At 39.6% G+C, this 26,407-nt stretch overlaps 1 protein-coding gene across 6 annotated transcripts in view; it reads left to right on the top strand.

Moving 5' to 3' along the window:
• DRC11 (dynein regulatory complex subunit 11) overlaps nucleotides 1-26,407 on the top strand; it is a 175,177-nt gene that overhangs the window by 22,555 nt on the left and 126,215 nt on the right. For 5 of the 6 annotated variants that reach the window (XM_083350791.1, XM_083350790.1, XM_083350787.1 and 2 more), the window contains 2 exons: nucleotides 11,077-11,282; nucleotides 25,904-25,988. In XM_083350791.1, coding sequence (XP_083206917.1) covers nucleotides 11,077-11,282; nucleotides 25,904-25,988 — 291 coding nt within the window. The remainder of the gene's footprint in view (nucleotides 1-11,076; nucleotides 11,283-25,903; nucleotides 25,989-26,407) is intronic. The other variant, XM_083350789.1, reaches the window with a different exon arrangement.

The following is a 26,407-nucleotide window of genomic DNA, read 5'->3' as shown; positions in this document are numbered from 1 at the left end:
AGTGCTTCTTTGGGGCTGTCAGGGCTCAGCAGAAGCACCAGGATCAGCGCCAGGCTCCATCTGGAGCTTGGCACTGATCCCGGCACTTCTGCTGAGCCCAGAAGAAGCGCCGATCAGCTGGAATGTTGGAGCATCCCCAGGGTCTTGTGATTTACATTCAGATGCTTGGCAACTGATTCATATTTATGACGGTCACAGTGTTCCATGCTCATGTGAAGTGACCAAAACCTGTTTCAACCACCCAGCAGATGGGGGGAATAAAAACCAACCCCCCACCCCTACCCCCGCTGCCAGTCCTCAACAGAAATGCTCACAACAATGAAAACCTCGGATAGGAGGAAGAGTGCCGCCGGGCAGGCAGGCAGCTGTCTTGCTCAGCTGTGCCTTGGGGGGGGGGCACTTTTTTCAGTTCCATTGTAACTTCAAACGGTCACTAAGTGAACTTTTGTAAATCACTTTTTCCCTTTTTTTTTGGTCATCAAGTTTTTGACACCTTGCTAGGCGACTGGTGGTACTCAGATGTTGCCATATCCTAGAAGTAGTACAATGGATGAAAAGGTTGAAAATACCTGCTATAATGTACTATGAAGTGGTATATAAATCTAAATGCTTTTGCTATCATAATAATAAATGAATTCTGCTATATATCACAGTAACTTTGGTTTGAGTTCTGTTTTCTGTTGTATATCAGTATCATTACAGAATCTTAATATAAAGAGTTTGCATGTGAGAAACTAATGTAGAATATGAAATCATTCCCAGAGACTTCTGGGTGGCAAGACTCCGTCGATGGCGGCCGTTTTGGCCGTCAGCCCCGCTGTTTTCCGTTAGAGCCGCTAAAAACAGCGACGATCAGCTGTTTGGCAGCTCGGAAGCCCTCTCCTCAGGAGAAGAGGGGGGGTTGAGCGTTTAGGTAGGGGTAGAGCTCCCCTAGACCACCAGAGTTTAAACTCTGGTGGTTGAAGGGTGTGAGCCCCCCCCCCGGAAGCCTGAATTTGCTCCAGACTCCGGGACGCCTCTGCTCCCAGGCTTTGGAGCAGAGCAGGACGCTGCAACCATCCCTGCTATTGATAATTAATTGTGGATTACTTGGATGCAGGCAGAGCTGTGCAGGAGAATGCTGTAATAGCAAGTATTTGAACTTTAACTCTGAATACTTTGAGAGAAAAAGTTGCAAGCGGTGTGGAAAGTGAAAGTGCGTAATAGAAATCAACTGGGTATTAAGATGGCTTCTAAACCAACTAAAGTTCCTAGAAGTGCTGGTGCTTTGCCAGTTCAGCATTCTTCATTACAGGCTTTGATGCCTCCTCCTGTGGCACCCGCACCCACACCAGCATTAACAATAAAAGATTTACAAGATGCTTTAAAAACATAATCCCAACAAATAGCTGAACTTATTGAAGAGAAGAATACTGAAATAAGAGCAGACATCTTGGCTGCATTTCAAGGGCTTGCAGTTTGTATTGAGCGTTTGGATGAACGTGTGGAAGAGCTCAGTCAAAACAATATGAGATTAGATGCTAAAATGTTGGATGCTGAAAATGTGATGGAAAAGATTGATGATGATGTAGTTATGATGCAATATAGGGATAGGGAGTTTGCTGTGAGGATCAGAGGTTTGAAAGAAGATCCTAAGGAAGATTTGAAAGAATTATTGGCACAAGCACTTGAACCGGTTTTGGAGCGTTCAGCAGAAGATATTATGGGGGATATAGACAAAATATTTCGTGTTAATTCTTGGATTGCAAGACAAAGAAAGTTACCTAGAGATGTGGTGGTTTATTTAACAAAGAGATCAATTAGAAATGTAGTCATCCAACCTTTTTATAACAATAGATTTACAGTTGCTGAGCAAGAAGTTTTAATTCTGAAAGAGATTCCTCCAAGAATTTTAAGGAAAAGAAAACAATTTGCTTTCTTGGCAGATGAATTAAAGAAACGGCAGATTCAGTTTAGATGGGAGATTCCAGCAGGCATGGCGGTGATGTATGCAAGCACGAGATAGACTCTTAATACAGTTTTGCAGGCACGAGATTTTTATTCTAATATTTTGAAGGCAGGCTCTCCGCCATCTTCAGAATTTAAAGGAAGGAATGGTGAAGGAGAGCGTCAGTCACGAATGGAGAGTATACAAGGAGCTGAAGGAGCTACTCTGCAGAAGGATCAAGAATCCCAGCAAACTACAGGAGTGAATCAGACCCAGGTGCCAACAGAAGAGGTTAGAGAACAAAGAATGACACGGGTGGCAATTAGACGAATGAGACAAGAACAAGAATAACAGAAAGCTACAATCACATCTCAAAAACCTTCTTACAGTGAAGCAGTGGGAGGAGCGAAACCGAAGAGAGTGCAGGTGGTTTTGGAAGAGGCGCTCCTAAAGCTTCAGGTCGCAAAAGATGGCGACAAAGTTTCTAACTTGGAATGTTAACGGATTAAACTCTCCGCACAAGAGAAAGAAAGTATTTCAGTATTTAAAACAATTTAGAAATGATGTTATTTGTCTACAGGAAACGCATATTCGAGCAGCTGATCAAAAATATTTGATAAATTTTAGGCTGAGTACACAGTTTATTGCGTCTGCTCCTGACAAGAAAAATGGAGTAGTTATTTATGTTAAGAATAACTTAACAGCTAATTTAATTGAAAGAGATAAACAAGGCAGATATGTTATAATTGAACTATTAGTGGAAGGCAAGAAAATACATTTGGTTGGATTATATGCTCCTAATCAACAACAAGCAGACTTTTATAGTTTACTACACAGCAAGATTACTCAGTGGGATTATAAATCTTTTATTTTTATGGGGGACTGGAACGGTGTTTTGGATGTACAAATGGACAAGAGGGGTTTTTTTAAAAGTATGGTAGTTTGACAGAAACATGTAATATTGAAAAGGGTACAAGACAGGGGTGTCCGTTGTCACCTTTGCTGTTTGTTTTAATGTTGGAAATATTATTGATTAAAATACGAGATTCAAATAAAATTAAGGGAATTAAAATAAGAGATCAAGATTATAGATTGAGAGCGTTTGTGGATGACCTGGTTATTACAGTAAGTCAACCGACTTACTCAGTTGTAGAATTGGAGATAATACCGTCATATGGGAAAGTTTCTGGATTTAAAATAAACACGCAAAAAAACTAAAATATTGTCTAAAAATATGACTATAGAACAAAAGGTTGTTTTAGAAGAGTTAACGGGATTTGAAATAGTTAAAAAGATTAAATATTTGGGGGTATTTCTTTCGGCTTAAAATGTAAAATTATATAAAAATAATTATGAATTGTTATGGTTAAAAATACAAAAAGAGTTAGATGGTTGGAAAAAATTACAACTATCCTTATTGGGAAGAATTGCAGCAGTAAAAATGAATGTCTTGCCAAAATTTTTATTTTTGTTTCAAAGGATACCTATACTTAAAAAGGATTTAAATTTGGAGGAGTAGCAGAAAGGTATTAATAAATTTGTTTGGGCAGGGAAAAAGCCACGACTCAAATTTAAGATAATGCAAGACATACGTGAAAGAGGTGGTCTTAAAATGCCTAATTTTAAATTATATTATGAGGCTGCTGCTTTATCATCAATTAGTGATTGGTTTAATTTAACACAAGGGAGATTATTAAATCTTGAGGGTTATGATTTGTTATTTGGTTGGCATGCATATTGTATGATAAGAAGGTGGATAATGTTTTTAAGATACATATATTAAGGTATGCTCTGTTGCGAGTATAGAAAAAATATAGACATAAGTTAAATTATAAAATACCAATTTGGGCAATATCTAAACATGTAATAGAAAATATCAGTGTTGGATTTAAACATGATGTGATTACATACAAAGAAATTTTAAGGATAGGAAGGAATGTATGGCAATTAAAGCCATATAATATTTTAAAAGAAGAAAAGATTGTACAAACTTGGTTTCAGTATGGGCAGTTACAAGCAAGATGGAAAGATCAGAAAGTTGGTATTTTGATAACTGATGGAAATTTGGTAAAACAAATTATAGATCAAGGTCAAGCACATATAAGAAGGATATACAATGCACTGATAGAAATTGACTCAGAAACAGAACTTGTTAAAGATTGTATGATAAAGTGGGCCCAGGATTTTCAGGAGGTTATAACAATGGATACTTGGGAAAAGATTTGGGTCAGAAACGTAAAATTCACGCAGGCTCAAAATTTAAGAGAAATTTTTATAAAATGTTTTATAGGTGGCACTTAGACCCTAAAAAATTAGCAAGTATGTATCTGAACTGCCAGCCTAAATGTTGGAGGTGTGGTTGTGAGGATGCAATGTATTATCATATATGGTGGACTTGTAAAAAAGTCAAAGCTTTTTGGATTAAAATTTTTTGGAACATGCAGAAGATATTTAAGAAAAAGATAAGGTTTTCTCCACAGTTGTTTTTGTTGGGTATTATTACAGATTTTACTGTCATAGGTACTAAATTGATGTTGAATCTAATTACGGCAGCAAGGCTTTTAGTAGCGCAATATTGGAAGAAGGAGGAACTGCCTACTATAGAAGAATGGACTTTGAACGTTTCTGTTTTTTTTAATTGAAAAGTTTTACAATATATTTTTTTAACAAAGCAAAACCCCTCCCCACCCCCTCCCCTCTCCCCAGCCCTCCCCAACACCTCCCTCCCTTCCCCCTCCCCCCTCCCCGACTTCCCAGAGCTCAATACAGGGTATAAAGATACAAACAATCATAGTCTACCTTATGCAAACAACAATAAACTATTAAATCTATCGCATTTTAACTCTTATAAAATAACTACAAGCAATATAAATATCACATCAATACTTATTCAAATGCTAGATGAAACTTTTTAGTCCCATATTTATTCTGGATATAATCAATCCATCTTCTTCAAGTTTTGAGCTTGCGTAAATTTTACATTTCTCACCCAAATCTTTTCCCAAGTATCCATTGTAATGACTTCGTGAAAATTCTGAGCCCACTTTATCATACAGTCTTTAACAAGTTCTGTCTCTGAATCAATTTCTATCAATGCAAGATATATCCTTTTAATATGTGCTTGACCTTGATCTCTAATTTGCTTTACCAGATTTTCATCAGTCATTGAAAAACCAATTTTCTGGTCTTCTTTCCACCTGGCCTGTAATTGCCCATACTGAAACTAAGTTTGTACAATCTTTCTTTCTCTTAAAATATTATACGGCTTTAAATGCCATACATTCCTTTCCAAACTTAAAATTTCCTTATATGTAGTCACATCATGTTTAAACCCAACACTTATATTTTCTATTGCGTGTTTCGGTATTGCCCATATAGGTATCTTGTAATTTAACTTATGTCTATACTTTTTCCAAACTCGCAACAGAGCATGTCTTAAAATATGTACCTTGAACACATTATCCACCTTCTTATCATACAATAAATATGCATGCCATCCAAATAACAAATCATGGCCTTCAAGATTTAATAATCTCACTTGTGTTAAATTAATCCAATCACTTATCGCTGACAAAGCAGCAGCTTCATAGTATAGTTTAAAATTAGGCATTTTAAGACCACCTCTCTCACGCGTATCCTGCATAATCTTAAATTTAACTCGTGGCCTTTTCCCTGCCCAGACAAATTTATTAATACCCTTTTGCCATTCCTCCATGTTTGAATCCTTTTTAAGAATAGGTATCATTTGAAATAAAAATAAAAATTTTGGCAAAACATTCATTTTCACTGCTGCAATTCTTCCCAATAAAGATAATTGTAGTTTTTTCCAGGTATCCAATTCTTTTTGAACTTTTCCCCATAACTTTTCATAATTATTTTTATATAACTTTACATTTGAGGGTGACAAATATATCCCCAAATATTTAACCCTTTTAACAATTTCAAATCCCGTTAGCTCTTCTAAAACAGCCTTTTGTGATACTGTCATATTCTTAGACAACATTTTAGTTTTTTGTATGTTAACCTTGAATCCAGAAACTTTCCCATATTGCATTATTATCTCCATCAATTCTACAACTGAATCTTCAGGCTGAGTTACCGTAACAACCAGATCGTCTACAAACGCCCTCAATCTGTAATCCTGATCTCTTTTTTGAATTCCCCTAATTTTTTTCGAGTCCCGTATTTTAATCAATAATATCTCCAATGTTAAAACAAATAATAAAGGTGACAACGGGCACCCCTGCCTTGTACCCTTTTCAATGTTACATACTTCCGTCAAACTATTATTAACTATTATGCGGGCTGTTTGCTTTTGATATAATGCCCTAATTGGTTGTAAAAATTTATCCCCAAAGTTCATTTTATCTAATACTTTCAACAAAAATTGCCAATCCAATTGATCAAAGGCTTTTTCAGCATCCAAGAAGATCAACGCTGCAGGGATCTGATTGTTTCTTTCCAAAAATTCCAACAAATCAACTATATGCCTCACATTATTCTTCATTTGTCTACCACTTATAAACCCAGTTTGGTCACCATGAATTACTTGTTGCAATACCCTCATTAATCTGTTAACTAAAACCTTAGCAAATATCTTGTAGTCCGTATTCAAAAGTCTTATTGGCCTATAATTTTTGCTTGGGTGACATCCTGGTCTTCCTTCGGAATCAAAGAAATAAAAGCAGTTTTCCAAGACGGGGGCACCCCTCCTCCCATTTGAATTGTCTGAAACAATTCCCTTAATGGCTTTACCATCTCTAACTGTAAATTTTTATAATACACAGCAGTCAATCCATCCGTACCTGGCGCCTTACCCACTTTCAATTGTTTAATTGCTGAAAAAATTTCTTCATCAGTTATCAATTGATTCATCTCTTCCTTTTGTTCTTGTGTAAGAACAGGAATATTAGCGTTCATCAAATATTCATCAATATCTGCCTCAATAATCTTATCTCTAGCATATGACTTAGAATAAAAATCAACAAAAGTCTTCTTAATAAGACTCTGCTGATACACTACCTTACCCTTATGTTCTATTCTATCTATATTAGAAGCCCTTTGCTTCTTCCTTAACAAATAAACTAACCATCTACCTGGTTTATTGGCATTGCAAAAAGTATTATGTCTAGCATACCGTAAGTTAGTTGCCACTTGATCAGCCATCAACTTGTCGAACTGTCCCCTTAATAAATTAATTACCTCTTTAATCCTCACATCCGATGGATTCAAAATTAAAGCCTTTTCTTTTTCCCTAATTTCATTCTCTAATTCCTTCATCCTGAATTCCAGATTGCGTCTATATTTGTTATTCAAATATATTAATACACCTCTCATATAAGCTTTACTAGCATCCCAGACCATTTCAATAGAAGTGCCTTTATGCATATTAATTTTTAAAAAATCCTTCATCTGTTTTTTACATTCTTCCACATTTTCTTGATTTCTAAACAAATTTCAATTGTTTAATTGCTGAAAAAATTTCTTCATCAGTTATCAATTGATTCATCTCTTCCTTTTGTTCTTGTGTAAGAACAGGAATATTAGCGTTCATCAAATATTCATCAATATCTGCCTCAATAATCTTATCTCTAGCATATAACTTAGAATAAAAATCAACAAAAGTCTTCTTAATAAGACTCTGCTGATACACTACCTTACCCTTATGTTCTATTCTATCTATATTAGAAGCCCTTTGCTTCTTCCTTAACAAATAAACTAACCATCTACCTGGTTTATTGGCATTGCAAAAAGTATTATGTCTAGCATACCGTAAGTTAGTTGCCACTTGATCAGCCATCAACTTGTCGAACTGTCCCCTTAATAAATTAATTACCTCTTTAATCCTCACATCCGATGGATTCAAAATTAAAGCCTTTTCTTTTTCCCTAATTTCATTCTCTAATTCCTTCATCCTGAATTCCAGATTGCGTCTATATTTGTTATTCAAATATATTAATACACCTCTCATATAAGCTTTACTAGCATCCCAGACCATTTCAATAGAAGTGCCTTTATGCATATTAATTTTTAAAAAATCCTTCATCTGTTTTTTACATTCTTCCACATTTTCTTGATTTCTAAACAAATTCTCATTTAGACGCCAGGAGCGCCTATCTCTATTATCTTTTTCTATCTCTAACCAGACTGGACTATGATCAGACATAGTTCTTGGACAAATCTTAATCCTAGAAAAGAAATCATTAGTAATTAGTATAAAGTCAATCCTAGAAAAAGATTGATGTCTATCAGAAAAAAAAGTATAGTCCTTCTCTTGCAAATTTCTTTCTCTCCAAATATCTCGCAATTCCAAATCGTCCTTCATTTCAAAAAAAGATTTAGGCAGTTTAGCATGACTTGGAATACTTTTAAAAAAACCCCTCTTGTCCATTTGTACATCCAAAACACCGTTCCAGTCCCCCATAAAAATAAAAGATTTATAATCCCACTGAGTAATCTTGCTGTGTAGCAAACTATAAAAGTCTGCTTGTTGTTGATTAGGAGCATATAATCCAACCAGAAGTGTTTTCTTGCCTTCTATTAACAGTTCAATTATAACATATCTTCCTTGTTTATCTGCTTCAATTAACTCCGCTGTCAAGTTATTCTTAACATAAACAACCACTCCATTTTTCTTATCAGTTGCGGAGGCAATAAATTGTGTACCCAGTCTTGAGTTTAATAAATACTTTTGATCCGTAACTCTAATATGTGTTTCTTGTAAACAAATAACATCATTCTTAAATTGTTTTAAATATTGAAACACTTTCTTTCTCTTCTGTGGTGAATTTAAGCCATTAACATTCCAGGTTAGAAACTTTGTCGCCATCCTTCGCGACCCGAAGCTTTTGGAGCGCTTCTTCCAAAATCACCTGCACTATCTTAGGTCGCGCTCCTCCCACAGCTTCACTATAAGTAAGTTTTGGAGGTGCCATCATGACTTTCTGCTGTTCTTGTTCTTGCTCTCGTCTCATTCGTCTCGAAGCAGCACGCGTCATCCTCTGGTCTCTGGCCTCCGATGATACTGAAATTTGATCCACTCCTGTAGCTTTCTCTTCTATCTGCGTTGTTCCTTCAGCACCTTGTAAATTCTCACTGCGTAATTGAGGCTCTCCCTCACCATTCTTCTTTGTAGATTCCAAGAGTGGTATGGGGACTGCTTTTAAAACATTACTATAGAAATCACGTGCCTGCAACACTGTAGTAAGACGATGTCTCATGCCTTCATGCATCACCACCATACCCACTGGTATCTCCCATCTAAACTTAATATCACGTCGTCTTAATTCTTGTGCCAAAAAGGCAAATTCGTTCCTTCTCCTTAGGATTCTTGGAGGGATCTCTTTTAAAATCAAAACTTCTTGCTCAGCAATTGCAAATTTAGTATTGTAAAAGGCTTGAATAACCTCATTTCTAATTGCTCTCTTTGTAAAATAAACCACCACATCTCTGGGTAATTTCCTTTGTCTTGCAATCCACGAATTAACACGGAAAATTTTGTCTATATCTTCCATAATTGCATCTGCTGGTCGCCCCAACACAGCTTCCAAAGCCTCGGAAACTATTTTCTTCAAATTTTCTTTAGAATCCTCTTTTAAGCCTCTGATTCTCACAGCAAACTCCATCTCATGGTACTGTACCAAGGTCAAGTCGCCATCAATTTTATCCACCATATTTTCAGTCTGTCATTTTTGCATCTAATCTGATATTATTTTGGCTGAGATCTTCCACTCTCTTGTCCAAGCGCTCTATGCATACAGCCATGCCTTGAAATGCAAGTAAGATGTCTGCCCTCATTTCTGTTAACTTCTCATCCATAAGCTCTGTAAGCTTCTCATCCATAAGCTCAACTAATTGTTGCGATTGCTTTTTCATAGCCTCTTGCAACACATCCTGCAGGTCTTTAACTGTAAAACTTGGTACAGGTGCAGGTGCAGGTGCAGGTGCAGAGGGAGGGGGCATTAAAGCTTGTAATGAAGATTGCTGCACCAGAGAAGCCCCCGCGCTTCTAGGAACTTTAGAAGATTTGGCAGCCATTTTCACCCACTATTGCCTGCTACGCACTTTCACCTTCAAACTCCACAAAGTCCATTGAGTTAAAGATCATAAATTCACTTTCACCTGAGTCTCCTGTATCGCTCTGCCTGCATCCAGGTTCTCTAAAGTTCTCTCTTGCTTGCAGGGATGGTTGCTGACGCCCTGCTCTGTTCCAAAAAACCCGGAGCAGAGGCGCCCCGCAGTCCGGAGCAAACTCAGACTTCGGGGGGGCTCAATCCTTCAGCTGCCAGAATTTTAGCTCTGGCGGCCCTGGAGAGCTCTACCCGTATCTGAGCGCTCACCCCCTCCTCCCGAGGAGCGGGCTTCCGAGCCGTCAAAACAGCTGATCGGTGCTGTTTTCGGCGGCTCTATGGAGCCGGCAGGGCTGACAGCCAGAATGGCTGCCTGCGGCGAAGCCTTGCCACCCAGAAGTCCCCTGAACGTTTCTAACTTGGCGGAAATGGCAAAGATTTCAGCATATTTGAAAGAACAATCGCAACAGAGATATATTGTGGAATGGAAAAGATGGATCGAATATATTCAGAATAAATATGGGACTAAAAAGTTTCATTTAGCATTTGAATAAGTATTGGTTTTATATGATGTATTGTTAGTTATTTGTTATTTGTTAGTAATACTGTATAATTATGTTTAAGGGGAGTTAAAGTGCGATAGAATTTAATGTTTTATTTTAGCTTGTTAGCATATTTTAGCTTAAGTTTTTAAAGTTTATACCCTGTATTCAGCTCTGGGAAGTCGGGAGGGGAAGGTAAGGGAGGGTAAGGGGGAGGTGAGGGGGAGGGAGGGAGTTTTTCTTTTTAAAAAATGTACTGTAAAACTTTTCAATTAAAAAAAAAAAAAAGAAATCATTCCCAATTGAAACACTGAAGGTAAAATAAGAAGTGGAATAGGAGAAATAAAAAGAGCAATCTTCTAAATATTGTAATCATCCCGATCAAGGCACATAAATGGTCACATGAAAGCTAGTTGCTATATCTACTTCTGGCTGGATATAGCATCAATAAGGCTGAATTAGTTACCTCTGATGTTAATAATAGAATAACTGTGTTAATAAAACTGGAAATACAAGATATGCAATATCTGTTTTTCAGATCCCACCTTCTCATTTCCAGAGACCTAGTGCTTCATTATTACGTGCCCAGAAAGTAGACACTTTAAGGTGTGAAATTCAGGAGAAATATGAATCAGATTTCCAGAAAGCTCTAGTAAGCATCAAAGAGCGAGTGAAAGAAATTGAAGGGCCAGACATCAAAGAAACCCTCCAAGACCAGATACGCCAGTGGTTTATTGAATGCCGGTGAGATACCTTTCTGTCTTTCCCTAACCTCTCCCTATCTGTAACCACAGATACCATAATGGTCTGTAAACATAATTTCTTTAAGACGGTTGGAATCAAGCCTGCTTAGTACAGAGAGCAGTTTCAAACAAACCAAAAAAATATGGAAATCAAAGCTGAATCATTATTTCTCTAATCACTGTTACCACAAGTTCATGGATTTAGAGTACAATATCAATATTGTTGGAGTTCTAATGCAGAAATGTGTAACAACTTGTCTTTACTTATACATAGAGTTGTCTTGCACAAAATTCTTTGTAAAGAGGTCATTGCAGTAATCTGTTTCCCTCTGTATATTATTGTCATTGATACTGATATTTACCAACAAATATTAATTTGTAAATTTGTAGGTTAGCTTATAACTAGAACTGACTAAATAATAATTTCAGAATATTTTCAGGGAATTGTGTTTAATTCATTGTGTTTGATACTAGTTGAGAATAATGAGATATATACCCCAGATTTTTTTTCTGTATTTTCAATTAAAAGGCACTTTGGCTCTTTTGGGAAAACTTTGTCCATCACCAGACTAGATTGTCTGGCTTTCATTAAGGTGACATTTTCCTTCAGTGCTTTCATGAAAGAGTTCAGTCATGGTTCTGATGGATGAAACCCTTCAAAAGAACTTCGAAGCATTGTTTTATCTTAAAGAATCTTTTTATTCGGGAAACAAAGTATCGGCACTACATAGTTGGACCCCAAAACCAAATTCCTTTCTCCCTGATACAAAGTAAGAAAGTGCAATTTCCACCCCCAATAAACTGTCATAAATCACATTCCCCAATTAGCTTAAAGCGTGGGCTTTCTCCTTAGCTCCATAGCCCGTCAAAACATTATCAGCTTGTCCTTGGGTTCCCACCACAGTGTTATGTTATGGCTAGCTGAGCTTACATTTCTATTCCCACCCCCACCCTGTCTCTGCTGCACCTAATTTCTAAAGTAAGAAAAAGCATGGGAGAGATCATCTGTAGCTTCGGGGTGAAATATCATCAATATGCTGATGATACCCAGCTATTCATCTCCACCCCGAACCAACCCAGTGATGCCCTTGATGTGATGTCCCGTTGTCTGGAAGCGGTACAGATTTGGATGGGAGAAAACAGGCTTCGACTCAACCCGGCCAAGACTGAGTGGCTGTACATACCGTCATCTCGTTTAGTCCAAGAGGTTCCATCTCTGACTATAGGAGGAGAGATGTTACCTCCCATTGATAGAGCACGCAATCTGGGCGTCCTCCTAGATTCACGACTCAGTTTTGAAGATCACATTGGAGCCGTGGCTAGGGGGGCATTTGCACAGATTCGTCTTATATACCAATTGCGCCCCTTTTTGGACCGAGATGCCCTACGTACAGTCACCCACGCACTCGTTACCTCCCGTATTGATTATTGTAATCCTCTCTACATGGGGCTGCCCTTGAAGACCACCCGGAGGCTTCAGCTGGTGCAGAATGCAGCTGCACGGGTTGTGATGGGAGCTCCCCGATACTCCCATATTACACCCCTCCTGCGTGAGCTGCATTGGCTACCAGTTGCCCTCCGGGTGAGATTTAAGGTGCTGGTACTTACCTTTAAAGCCCTACATGGCTTAGGTCCGGGATACTTGCAGGACCATCTGCTGCCGGGAACAAATTCCCATCGTCCAGTACGCTCACACAGAGAAGGCCTCCTCAGGGTACCGTCAGCTAGGCAATGTCGGCTGGCGACCCCCAGGGGGAGGGCCTTCTCTGTGGGAGCGCCAACCCTATGGAATCAGCTCCCCCCTGAGCTTCGGATAGCCCAAAACCTCCAATCCTTTCGCCGCAGCCTCAAAACACACCTGTTCCACCAGGCTGACCTAGACTGACAGGCATTTTAATTAATTTATATTTAGTATTTTTAATTCATTTTTAAATTCTCTAATTTTTTATTGCACAGATGTTCTCAATTTCATTTTATCTTGATTTATGTACTTATTATATGTTTTGTTGTTAGCCGCCCTGAGTCCTTCGGGAGATAGGGCGGGATATAAATCCCATCAATAAATAAATAAATAAATGTTAAAGGAATAGAGAAAATGGCTGCATATTTTCTTCAGTTGTCAAAGCGGGAACATCCCGTATTAGCAGCATTGACATCCCACAACAGTAGTAGCAGTAGCACTTAGACTTAAATACTGCTCCATAGTGCTTTACAGCACTTTTGGAGTGGTTTACAGATGTCAGCATATTGTCCCCATCAATCTGGGTCCTCATTTTACCGACACTGGTAGGATGAAAGACTGGGTCAACCTTGAGCTGATCAGGATCAAACTTCAGGCTGTGGGCAGAGTCAGTCTGCAATATTGCATTCTTTTTTTTACTATTAAAGTTTTTATTATTTTTTTCCCATACATACAATAATAATTTTTCAACCAACGTGTTGTCTTTACATTCACTAATACATATTTAATTCCTAACCCTTTATTCTTTCCTCTAGCCATCGATAAAATAAGTCCCGAGTTTGGTAAAATTCTGTTTTTTTCTTTTTCTTTCAGTCTCATAGGCAATCTGTCTATCTCTGAGCATTCTAGTATTTTTTTCATTATTTCTTCATCTGATGGCATTCTTTCATTTTTCCAACATGCAATATTGCATTCTAATGACTTTGCCATCATGGCTCCTCCCAATGATGGACAGGTTCTGCTCTTTGACCAAGGAAAGCTCAGTATTAGCCCCAGATATCTGCATGATGTCCATGCATACTTTGGCCTCATCATGTTCTCTGAACTGGCTGTTGTCCTTATTCTCTTCCAGAGAAACATGAAACACCAGGGTAATGACAGAGAGTTTGACAAACTAAATTTAGTTCCATACTACTGTGAACTCACTGGATTATTCTTCCAGGGCCCCCTATTCGAAGAGCATCAGGAAAACTTTCAAGTAGGTAGGAATGTAGGCCTCATCTTCTGGGACACCATCTCATGTTTCTTCATCCTTTAAGCTGTTGCAGTTCTCAGCAAAGCTCTCAGGTGTTAACACTGCTAGCAAACTCATTGCTTCAAGCTCAGATTTCCATATTTCTGATAATTCCACTGCAAAATGGTTAAATGCTGGAAAGACCTGTCACAACAAAGGCTGCCTGTGACACTTCAGTGTGACAGCAACTTTGCTTCTGTGCTCAGTATGGTGGTGATGGTAATAGTGGCAGCAATCCCTGCTGGAGTCCAGAAGAAAAGAATTTGTGAGGTAGTGGCAGCAGCAGCTGTTCCACTAGCAACATTGTTGCTACTTTTGCTGCTGTCACTGTCACAAGTCTCCACCCCCCTGCCATTGCCCCAGGCTGACTCCTAAACTGACAGAGACCAATTTAGTACTTGGATGAGAAGAGCATCAGGAAATCTCACGTTTAGCCATAGTATTATCAAATTTTGATAACAACACCATAAAGCAATGGCAAAAATGTCTGTATATGAAGTCACCATGGCATAGAACAGAACAGGAAACATTTTGTAAAACAAATTGACCTGGTTCTCATGACATTTTAAACAGATAAATTTAAGACACATCCTGGTCATTCCTGGCTCAGGATCCAGTTAATGCAAAATTACCCCATGTTAGTTTTTGTTACAGATAGTCCTTGACTTACAACTATTCATTTAATGAACTTTTGAAGTCCAGGAAAATGGAAATCCATGCAAGAAGAAATCATCAGCAGAAAATATTAGCTGTTTGGCATTAACTCAGTCTTTTTCCTTTAATCTGCATGACTAATCTATTACACGAATAACTATAAAAAAGAAAATAAAATTAATTTAGCATGATATGTTTGTGACAAACCCATGCTGTCTCCTATTAATTGCACCATGCCTATGCAAGAGCTTACAAACATGGTACTTAATTAGACCTTGTCCAGTATAGACTTCAAGCTGACAGGCCTGTTATTTCCCCAGTTCTGCTTCCCCTTTTTCAAAATGGGATGGCATTTGCTCTTCTTAATTTCTAAGGGCCCTACCAGTCTTCTAGGAGTTCTCAGATAATCAAGAGTTCTTGATTATCTGATTCTGATATTACCTCTGCTACCTCATTCAGTACCCCAGGATGTGATACAATTGGCCCTAAAAAATAGAATTCATTTAAATTAGCTTAGTTCTCTTGTATCCTTGCCTATTCGAAGCTGCAGTTCCCCACTTTTCTGAGGATCATAACTAAGTTACATATGCAAAATAGAAGTTAAAAGTTCTTCCTTCACATTATCACTGATTACGGGTTCACCACTTTCTCCTCCTGATGTACTTTATACTCTGTGGCTTTTCTTTTATTTCTAAGGAAAATGCAAATCTCAGCATATTCTGAGCTTTAGTCTTTGTGTAAATGTTCCTACTCTTTCTTATAGAAGAGACTGTCTTATATTCTTGTTTGCTTAAGTTGCCTTCTTCTCATTTCCTGTATATATCCCCCTTTCTTTTCAGCATTTTAGAGAGCTTTACATGTAATTGCCCCTAGCTATTGGGATTTTCCTGTTGCTTCATTTCATCCTTGTAAGAACTATTGCTCCTTCAGTATTTCATTTAAATTTAAAAAATCATTTCTTCCTGAACATATTTCTACTTCATAATATCAAATCTTTGGATACAAACCTACCTTCTTTAGGACACTAAATCATAGAGTATTCACTTTTCTGCATTAAGATGTCTATTTTTCTTGTTTTTTTTCTCCTTATCCAGTGCATATTTTGAGACACTATTATTTTTGGATCAGTTAATCCAGCCTATTACTTCAGTATTTACATGTTCATTATTGGATGCTGCCACATACTGTGTCAGACCTGCCTCAGTTTGCTCTCTCAGAAAAGTAGGACTTGTGGCTCCATTTAATTGAAGCAAAGGAACTTTTGCTGAAAGAAACTGGTTGCAGCAAAATCAGGTGGAATCTGGTGTTCCCACACAAAATACAAAGCTATTGTTTCCAACTCCCAATCCCTTGCCCCATGACCACTCCCTGGCCCAGCCAGTGTGATGCTGGCAAGATGTTTTGAGAAACTCTGAAATGTGAAACTGGTAACATTCCATTCTGGGGGCAAATGGCCTTGAAGATCCTGGTACAAGCCAGTTTGTTGATCTGGTCTTCTTCTGTTGTCACTTCTACCTCCCCATGCCCATCACCGCCTCCCTATTTCCCACCATTTAATACGCAGGTGTGGATTACCCCAAACGCCTCTCCCCTCCCTTCCACTTCAGTGGCAGCAACCCAGCATGGCACCAGGCCGATGATGGAGATGCTGACATACTGCATGTTCCTCTCAGATCTAGCACCAGGCATTGCACTATTTCGTATAACCTAAGATACAGGCTATAGCTTCTTGGATCAGATTTCAAGATGCCATTCAAAGAAGTTTGTATTAGTTTTTGTGAGATGTAGCTCTTCTCTTACCAACAATTCCTTGCCTCAGAAATGCATTCAATTAACATAGAAGCCAGACTTACCATTGACACCATTTGTGTAATAAGTTGTTTTTCATTATTTTCACCCATTATGTTACTTGATATTTAGCCTTTCCACCCTGCCTTTTTTAATTAAAGGGTTTAAAAAACATATTTTAAAAGGAGCATGAATTCTGTCCAGTGCCAGGAACAATCTCTATAGGCACATTGGTATGTGATGGCACCACATTGGGAACTGCAGAAATAAATATTGGTTTAGGTAACAAATTCCTAAGTCACTAAACAAGAGAAAGGGAGCAGGATAAGCACTGTAAAAGAAATAACAGGTAGGAAGAAGAAATATATAACAATCATTTTAGTTATTATTAAATTTGAAACAAACAATTATCTTTCATGTTTGCTTTTTCTTCTAGTTGTAAAACTCTTCATACAATATAAATTTGTTTCTTTAAACAAAGGGTAAAATGTAATTATACCTGTGTAACAGAATAACAAAGTAGGAAGGGACTTAGGAGATCTTCTTTATGGCAGCACCTCAGATATTGGAACACTTCTATCATGTCACCTCTACTCCTTCTTTTCATTAGGCTAGACATACTCAATTCCTGCAACTAGCCCCCTGAACATCTTTGTTGCTCTTTTCTTCACTCAACATCTTTTTATAATATGGTGACAAAACTGGATGCATTGTTGTAAATGTGCTCATACTATGGCTTTATAAAACAGTTATGTATAAGAGTACTGAGCCTAAAACAGAACCTTGGAATACCTCACTATTTATTTCCCTCCATGTGGATGTAGTTCCATTAAGGACTACACATTGAATGCAGTTTGTCAGCCAGTTAAAAATCCATCTGATGGTGATGCTGTCTATCCCAAATTTTTTTTAGCTTACCAAGAAGTAGGTTGTGGTCTACTTTGTCAAATGCCTTAATGAAATCCAAGTATGCTATCTCCATTGCATTTCACTCTCCTGTATTTTGCTGATCAAATAACCTTATAATCTTCTGTGCTATGGAAAAAGTTACATACTTAAATGTGTGTTGGATATTTATCATTTATCATTTTCTGACATTAGTGAACAAAAGCTTGATGACTCAAGGGGATCATTTGGAATCCTCCAGATTCATTTTGTATACTTGATAATTCAGAGTAAATCTGTATGTCATAAAGACAAATATAGCCAATGGAACTCCAGGGTCAAGTCATAAGGAACAATGTATAACATATTGCATTAACTCTATTACTGAGTTGAAATGTATTCTTAAAAGTTATGTAGTTTATTTATTTTGTCCTTTTATGCTAAGCATTGGGTATAGTTAAGGACAGTGGTGGGATTCAGCCAGTTCGCACCACTTTGGTAGAACCAGTAGCTAAATTTTGCTGAGTTTGGAGAACCGGCTGAATGAACACTGCTTCCAGAAGTCTGTTCTAGACCTGGGAGGCCTGGAAGAGGCTTCCCAGGCCTAGAACGGCCCGCCAGAAGAGCATGGATGCCACTTCTGGAAGTTCGTTCCAGGCCTCAGAGGCCCAGGCCTGCATCCAATAAGAGAACCGGTTGTTTAGGCATTTGAATCCCACCACTGGTTAAGGGTTAGGACCATAGAGTTTACCCTGATTAGAGAATTTTAAAAAAGAAAAAGAAAATTCCACTGCAGTCCTATTATAAAAAAATTGAAAGAGGGACACATAACTAAGGCAGAATACAGCATATAGTCCGAATCTGCAAAGATGAAGTCAGGGAAGTTAAGGCTCAGATTGAACTAAAATTTGCAACAAATTCAAAAATAATAAAAATGTTTCTTTCAACCTATAAAAAACAAGAAAAAAAATCAAAGAAACAATGGTTCACTAAAGCGACCAGACGGCAAGATGACAGGAAGCAGGGAGAAAGCAGAACTGCTTAATTCTTTCTTTTCTGTCTTCATGAAAAAAAAAGGAAAAATAGCTCAGTGGGCCTTATCTAACAAAATGAAATGCAATGAGGAGAAAAGTTTTACACTTAGGCAAGAAAAATCAAATGTACAGGTACAGATTAGGTGAAACTTGTCTCAGTGACAGTAACTGTGAGAGGGACCTTGGAGTCCTAGTAGACAATCACTTAAACATGAGCCAGCAGTGTGCAGCAGCAACCAAAAAAGCTAATACAATCCTTGGCTGTATAAACAGAGGCATAGAATCAAAATTACATGAAGTATTAGTATCGCTTTATAAAGCCTTAGTAAGGCCACACCTGGAATACTGCATCCACTTTTGGTCACCACATTACAAAAAAGATGTTGAGACTTTGGAAGAAGTGCAAAAAAGAGCAACTAAGATGATTAAAGGCCTGGAGACAAAAATGTGAAGAATGGTTGCAGGAATTTATTTTCAACTTATTTTCCAAAGCACCAAAAGGCAAGATAAGAAACAGTGGATGGAAACTAATCAAGGAGAGAAGCAACCTGGAATTAAGAAGAAACTTCCTAGCAGTGAGGACAATTTACCAGTGGAACAGCTTGACTTCAGAAATTATGAGTGCTCCATCACTGGAGGCTTTTAAGAAGAATCTGGACAGCCACTTGTCTGAAATGGTATAGGGAAGTGTTGGTGAACCTATGGCACGCGTGCCAGAGGTGGCACTCTGAGCCCTCTCTGTGGGCATGTGTGTCATTGCTCCAGTCATAGGCCATCAGTCCCATGCATCTGAGCAACCTGCATCAAGTGGCTTTTTAACCTGGGTTTTATAACTTTTTTTTGCTTTAGGCCAGGGGTCTGCAACCTGCGGCTCCAGAGCCGCATGCAGTTCTTTCATCCCTCTGCTGTGGCTCCCTGTTCTCCGCCACTGTGTGCAGTCACAGAAACAAGAAATTTGTGGGACTAAAAAAAAGTTCAATCAATTCCAACTTCTTGCGGAAAAAAAAGATCTCGCAAAGTTGGAATTGATTGAACTTTTTTTTTTAGTCACACGAACTTATTTTGTTTGTGGGACTGCACACAGCGGTGGAGGAAGTGACGGAGGACTGTGTCATAGCTGGAAAGAAGATTCTGCATGTGTCCGATCGGGAGTGAGAAGGGGTTCTGCCAAGCATCTTCTACGGAGCCGAGGAAGCGGGCCGGGTGGGGGGAGCTGCCAATGCTGCTGCCACGAGGCTTGGCAGATCCCCCTCAAGTGGCCATGATCCCCCCTCCCTATCCAGCCAGCCAGCCAGCCACCATCACCCAACCTACTCCTTGCCTGGCCAGTCAGATGGCACAAAGCCTCACCGCTTTTCTCCTCCTCCTCGTCCTCCCCACTCAAGCGGCTGCCAGCAGCTTAGTTGCCTCTGCTCCATCCGAGTTAAAGAAAGCAGAGGTGCAGCAGCAGGATTGATCTCAAACAAAGAGGCGGATGCCTGCCTTATTGAGGGCAATCCCACTGCTGTGCCCATGCTTTCTTCAACTCGGATGGAGCCAAGGAGGCACTGGTGGCTGTTTGAGTGGGGAGGACAAACTTTGCTGCTCCTGCTGGGCCACACCTGGGCTATACCCTGCATCTGCCTCCCAAACTCCATCTTTGCCATTGGGTGTGAGCAGCAGCAAAGCGCTTTGTCCTGGGGGAGAGCAGCGGCAGCCTAACCCTAACCACTACCCCACCCCCTCCCTCGCATTGCCTCACCTTGCAGGACGAGCCTCCTGCCTGCTGCCCTACCTGCCAGAGGCCCCCTGAATCTCCCCCAAGCCTGCCTGGCCGCCACAGGTATCCCTCCCCAGGAACAACATCTAGGGGGTCATGCCCAGCCTGGCCATGCCCACCCAGTCTGCTGTGACTACCGTAGCCACGCTCACCCAGTGGGCCATGCCTATCCGGCACCCAGCGATATAGAAGAGGGTTTTGGGTTGCAGTTTGGGCACTCAGTCTCTAAAAGGTTCGCCATCACTGTACTAATTCATCTAGCACAGGGCCATGTCTTCACCAAGTTAGGTCTAAAAGAAGTGTACTACCGAGTAAGGATAAAAGAAAGAGTTGAATGAAAAACTGCTTTTAACTGTCCTATGGGCAGCTATCAATTCAAAGTTATGCCATTTAGACTACAGGGACCTCCAGCTGTTTTCATGCAGCTGATTAACCAGGTGTTGCACGACCATCTAAACAAAGCGGTTTTGGTGTATCTTGATGACATCTTAGGGATTGCTCTCAAACAATAGGAGCCAGGTGTGTTGCTCACTCATGTGGACCCGTCTTATTGAGAACAATCCCGCTGCTGCGCCTCTGCTTCCTTCAACTTGGATGGAGCCAAGGAGCTGCTGCTGGCCTCTTGAGTGGGGAGGATGAGCTTTGCCGCTGCTGCTGGGTCACGCCTGGGCTATGCCCTGCCGCTGCCTCCCAAACCCCACCTTCACCACTGGGGGGGAAGCAGCAGCAGTGGTGGAGCACTCTATGGTGGTGGGGGAAGCAGTGGTGGTGGGGCGTTTCGTGCAGGGGGAAGCAGTGATGGCAGTGAAGCGTTCCATTGGGGTGGGGGAAGCAGTGATGGTGAGGTGCTTAGTGGAGGGGAGAAGCAGTAGTGGTGGAGTGCTTTGTCGGTGGGTGGGTGGAAGCAGCGGCTGGTGGAGCGCTTTGTGCGGGGGAAGCAGCAGCGGTGGTGGAGCACTCTCAGGGTGGGGGAAGCAGTGGCAGTGGGGCACTTAGTGCAGGGGGAAGCAGCTACAGCGGTGGGGCGCTCCGTCGGGATGGGGGAAGCAGTGGCGGTAAGGTGCTTCATGCGGGGGGAAGCAGCGGCGGCAATGGAGCTCTCTGTTGGGGGTGGGTGGGTGGGAGCAGTAATGGCAGGGTGCTCCCTGCATGCCTCCTAAGCCGACACTTAATCAGAAAGTTGCCCAGACCCCGCCTCGAGGTGAGCAGCTGAGGCTTTGCTGCACCCAGAGCTTCGGGAGTGGATGAGAGCTGCCTTTTAAATGAAGGTGGGGGGAGGGGAGGGTGAAATTTTTTGGACAGTAGCTTTTCTCCTACTCGCGTTCCCTCTGTTTTTAATCCCATGAAGGTGTTTGGTTATTTTATTAAGCCATTGGTGGTAGCCTTCATAGCGCTATTGCCATCATGGTCTGTTTAATAATTTTACGTGGTTGGCTCCCATCCCCTCGCTCCCCCCATCACTTTTGCTGAGGTACATATTGGTTCATGTTTATTCTTTATAAATAACTTTATAAATAACTCAAGCCTAATACTCTTTCCTCGACCTATTTTCCCCACAGCAGTGACAACCCTGTGAGATGAGTTCAGTTGTGAGGGAGTGACTGACTTAAAGGCGCTCAGACTGACTGACCTAAATTTCATGTCTAAAGTGGGACTAGAACTAGCAATCTCCCTGTTTCTAGCCTAGTGCTTAACCAACAACCCAAATTGTCTGTCATGTTTTCGCCTTCTGGCTCCCTTGTTGAAATTCAAGCAATGCAAGTGTTTCTTTATTATTCCTCTGAACAGATCAGCTTAAAAGAGAAGAACTCTTGATTGTGAGACCATTTTAATCTTTCCATTTAGGATTATTGTAATCTGTATGAGTTTGGAAGTACTATAGCACTTAACCTTCTTTCATTCTTAGCAATACTGAAATGGTCAATATTTTTGGTTTTTTTATTGTTCTCAGTAGTCGGATCCAGGAAGGTTAAAATTATCTTAATTATGTGTTTTGTGGTATCCTTCCCAAAGTAATGATGGATATATCACATTTGTCTTTTTGACTGCACTGTAAAAGTTCAAATCTATATTTTTATGATATAAAGTCATGAAATCCTAATTTACTTTTGGAAATACTCCCCACAAATTTACTACCCAAACACATATATTTCTACACCTGAGGATAAATAAAATGGATTCTGTGATTTAGCATCCATTGCACAAAAATGTATAATCCAGTATATATCCATACAAAAAGCTTTATCATTTTTTCCACAGGAACTTTAAAGTCCATAGAAGTCAGGTCTTTAGTCAAAGATGTATTTATAATGAATCATCATAGTACAAAAACATTACTTTATACTACACCAGCAGACAGCCTCCAGAAAAGACACTGCTGGGGTGTGGAGGATCAGTTACTCTCCCCCTGCTCAATAAAAGAGAACACCACTTACCCAGCATGTAATTAACCTGTGGAACTCCTTGCCACAGGATGTGATGGCATCTAGGCTAGATTCCTTTAAGAGGGAATTGGATAAATTTCTGGAGGAAAAGTCCATCACCGGTTACTAGCCGTGATGGGTATGTGCTATCTCCTCATTATAGATGTGGGCCACTGTGAGATACAGGAGCTGGACTAGATGGGCCATTGGCCTGATCCAGTGGGCTCTTCTTATGTTCCAGCCACTCATACAGCCAGCCAGCCACCCAGCCAGCACTCTACAATGCACAGCACAGGCTGAGGGAAGCAGCACAGGAGGTGATATCAGTGAGGAAGAAGCTGGCGTGTGTGCTATATGAGAGGACAGGACAAACATGGCACTCATTGAACTGGGACTGTCAGGGGGAACTTTGTATTGGCTGCTGTCCATAGGAACCAACCTGAGCTCCTGCTAATGGGAAAATGAGAGCTTGTATGGATGATCAAGGTCTGCACGCCTTCTGTGTATGGGAAATGTGCGCTACACATTCTATGACCTGTGTGAAACACTTAAGAAGATAGAAGGGATGACAAATGACAGCACAGTTCTGAAAATGAAATCCTTAAAGTGTGGAATTCTCTGCCAAATAATTTTAAGTGAATGAAAGCACTTGGAATTGCTTTCCTTACTTTGTTTGGATCATCTTATACCTGTGTGCAGTTGTTTTCAGCTTTGAATTATATCAAATCTGATACCAGAAACTAACTAACAGATGACCTGAGTGCTGCATGTGTTGCTCTCAACCTTACAAAGTATGAGCCAAGGTTAGACAAATTATCAGCATGCATACAATAGCTAAAATCATATTAATTCTTCAAAAGCATGCCAAATGCAAACTTTTAATTTTCAATAAAAAGTTGCTTGTATCATTAAAAGCTCTGTTATTGTGTTTTTCTTTTAAGACAAAAGAGTTAATGTAAACCCTAACACCTCAGTATTCAAGTTAAATTGCTGTGTTGGCACTTTGCGATAAATAAGTGGGTTTTGGATTGCAGTTTGGGTACTCAGTCTCTAAAAGTTTTGCCGTCACTGTCCTATATCATTCCAGACAAATGGTTGTCCAATCTCTTCTTAAAAACCTCCAGTCCTGAGCACCCACAATTTCTGGAGGCAAGCCATTCCATTGGTTGATTGTTCTTACTGTCAGGAAATATCTCCTTACTTCTAGGTTGGATCTCTCCTTGATAAGTTTCCATCTGTTACTTCATGTCCTGCCTTCAGGTGCTTTGGAGAATAGGTTAACTCCCTCTTCTTTGTGACAGTCACTTAGATATTGGAAGATTGCTATCATGTCACCCCTGTTTCTTCTCTTCATTAGATTAGACATACCCAGTTTCTGCAACTGTTCTTCATATGTTTTAGCCTTCAGTCCCTTATTCGTCTTTGTTGATCTTCCCTACATTCTTTCTACAATCTCAACATCTTTTTTGTATTGTGGGGACCAAACCGGATGCAGTATTCCAAATATGGTCTTACAAGAGCATTATAAAGCAGTACTAACACTTCATTTGATCTTAAATCTATCCGTCTATTAATGCAGCCTAGGAGTGTTTAACTTTGTTGGGAGCTGCAGCACACTGTTTTCATATTTTTGATAGGTTAGACTGATTTTTCTTTTTGTGTAAAGACAGATGGAAAGAAAGAATTAAGCAGCTTCGCTTTCTCCTTGCTATCTGTCACCTCCTTGCCATTTTCTCCCATTAGCAGACTGATCATTTCCTTGACTTTTTTCTTATTTTTTACATGTCAAAAGAATTTTTATTATTATTTTTGACATTGCTGCAAGCCTAAATTCATTCTGAGTCTTAGCTGTCTTGACTTCATCTTTTCAGGTTCAGGCTATATGCTGGTATTCTGCCTTAGTTATATGCCCCTCTTTTTACTTTTTATACTTATTTCCTTTTTGTCTTTCAGTTTATCAAAGAGTTCTTTATGCAGTCACGTTGGTTTCTTCTGGGATCTCTTATTTCTCTTTTTCAGTAGTATTGTGCTAGACTGCACATTTATAATCTGATTTTTCCCAAGCTTCATGAGTTGTTTTCCTCTTTTCTTCCCAAGCTCTTTCTATGTTGGTTGAAATCAGCTCTCTTAAAGTCTAGGACACTAGACACTAGAACTTTGTTCTATTGCTTGTGCTTGCATAATGTTGAATTCGAATATTATATGCTCACTTTTGCCCAAAAATTCCTGTGGCTTCATCTTTCATATCTGTTACTGAGAATTAAGTCCAGTATTGCTGTCCCTCTAGTTCCCTTTTCTACCTTTTGGGAGATAAAGTTTACTACCAGGTTTGTTAGGAACCTGTCTGATCCTCCATTGTTGATGTCTACTTCCTATGTAGCTTAGCTAGCTGATTAACAAAAAGTTCCATCTATTTCCTCTGCTGGGTGGCCTAGTATACACCTATGGTAATGTCATTCTTTTTTCCTTTTATATTAATCTAAATGTATTTGAGAAGATTTTCATCATTTGTTACATTATTATAGAGGTATAGTTACTGGAACTGTAGGCTCTGAGCTGCTGTTTTTACCTGGAGTGGCTGGAATAGTAGTGGAAGTTTTAGGTGAGCTTAGTGTGCAGTTGTGCCACTTATCAGTTGTTTGGCAGTGGCCTCAGCTGGTTAAGGCTTTGGGGCACACTGTGGCAGCACCAGTAAGGTTCCTCTAGGCAGCAGTGGAAGCAATGGTAGTGAGCACTGGGCTGTGAATGGACTTCTGGGCTGTGGCAGAACTGTATCAATAGCCAGATGCAGGTTAACCTGATTATTTGGTGACTGTTAATCTCTAGGCTTTGGCAAGGGATAGCAGTGGGAGTGGGAACAGACAGGATGCTTTTAATGGGACTGGCCATTGTCTTATGGCTGCCATCAGACTGGCCACAGATAGTGGGTAGCCAGTTTGTTAGTTTTATGTTTTCTGTGTTCATCTTTGCAGTCTGTTCCAATGAGGTCTGTTAGAGGCAGTGTTGAGATTCTTCTCTCCCTTGACATGTAGAGAATGTCAGCTACATGTCTTCTATTAGTTACCAAGTACATTTAATTTTATATTTTTATTCTATTGAAACAGGCATATTACAGGAAAATTTCCTGATTATCCTGATGAAGAACAAGGCGGCTCAGCAGTTCTTTTCTCAGAAAAAACTCCGGAAGAGGTAAGAGTTTATTTCAGTATAAATGTATATGGTTTTTACTGAGATTCATGACTTAGGCATCCTCAAGCAAATTGCTACTGCTGATTTCCTTTAGTTTAATGTTACTGTGCATTAATTGTTTCTTATACATTGAATGTTATAATAATAAATTCTACTTATAGCAGAGAGTCACAAGATGGGCAGCAAATAAATTTGATTAATTAATTAATTAAGTAATTAATAAAAAACAAAATGATCTTATAGAGATAATTAGTTCATTGATTATTATAGCAGTCTCTGTCACTTTGACAAGTGACGGCTGGCTTTGTGTATGTTATGAATACAGCCTAAAAGGCCTCTATCTGGACATCAAACAAAGTGAAATCGTGTGCTTTGTCTCTGTCAAGAGCATATAAAATGTTGGTTGAAGTTATTCATTC

Source organism: Vipera ursinii (assembly GCF_947247035.1).
Source record: "Vipera ursinii genome assembly, chromosome: 1".
NCBI classification, from domain to species: domain Eukaryota; kingdom Metazoa; phylum Chordata; class Lepidosauria; order Squamata; family Viperidae; genus Vipera; species Vipera ursinii.
Note: the sequence above shows the minus strand (reverse complement) of the source record. Positions and strands in the feature narration are given on the sequence as shown.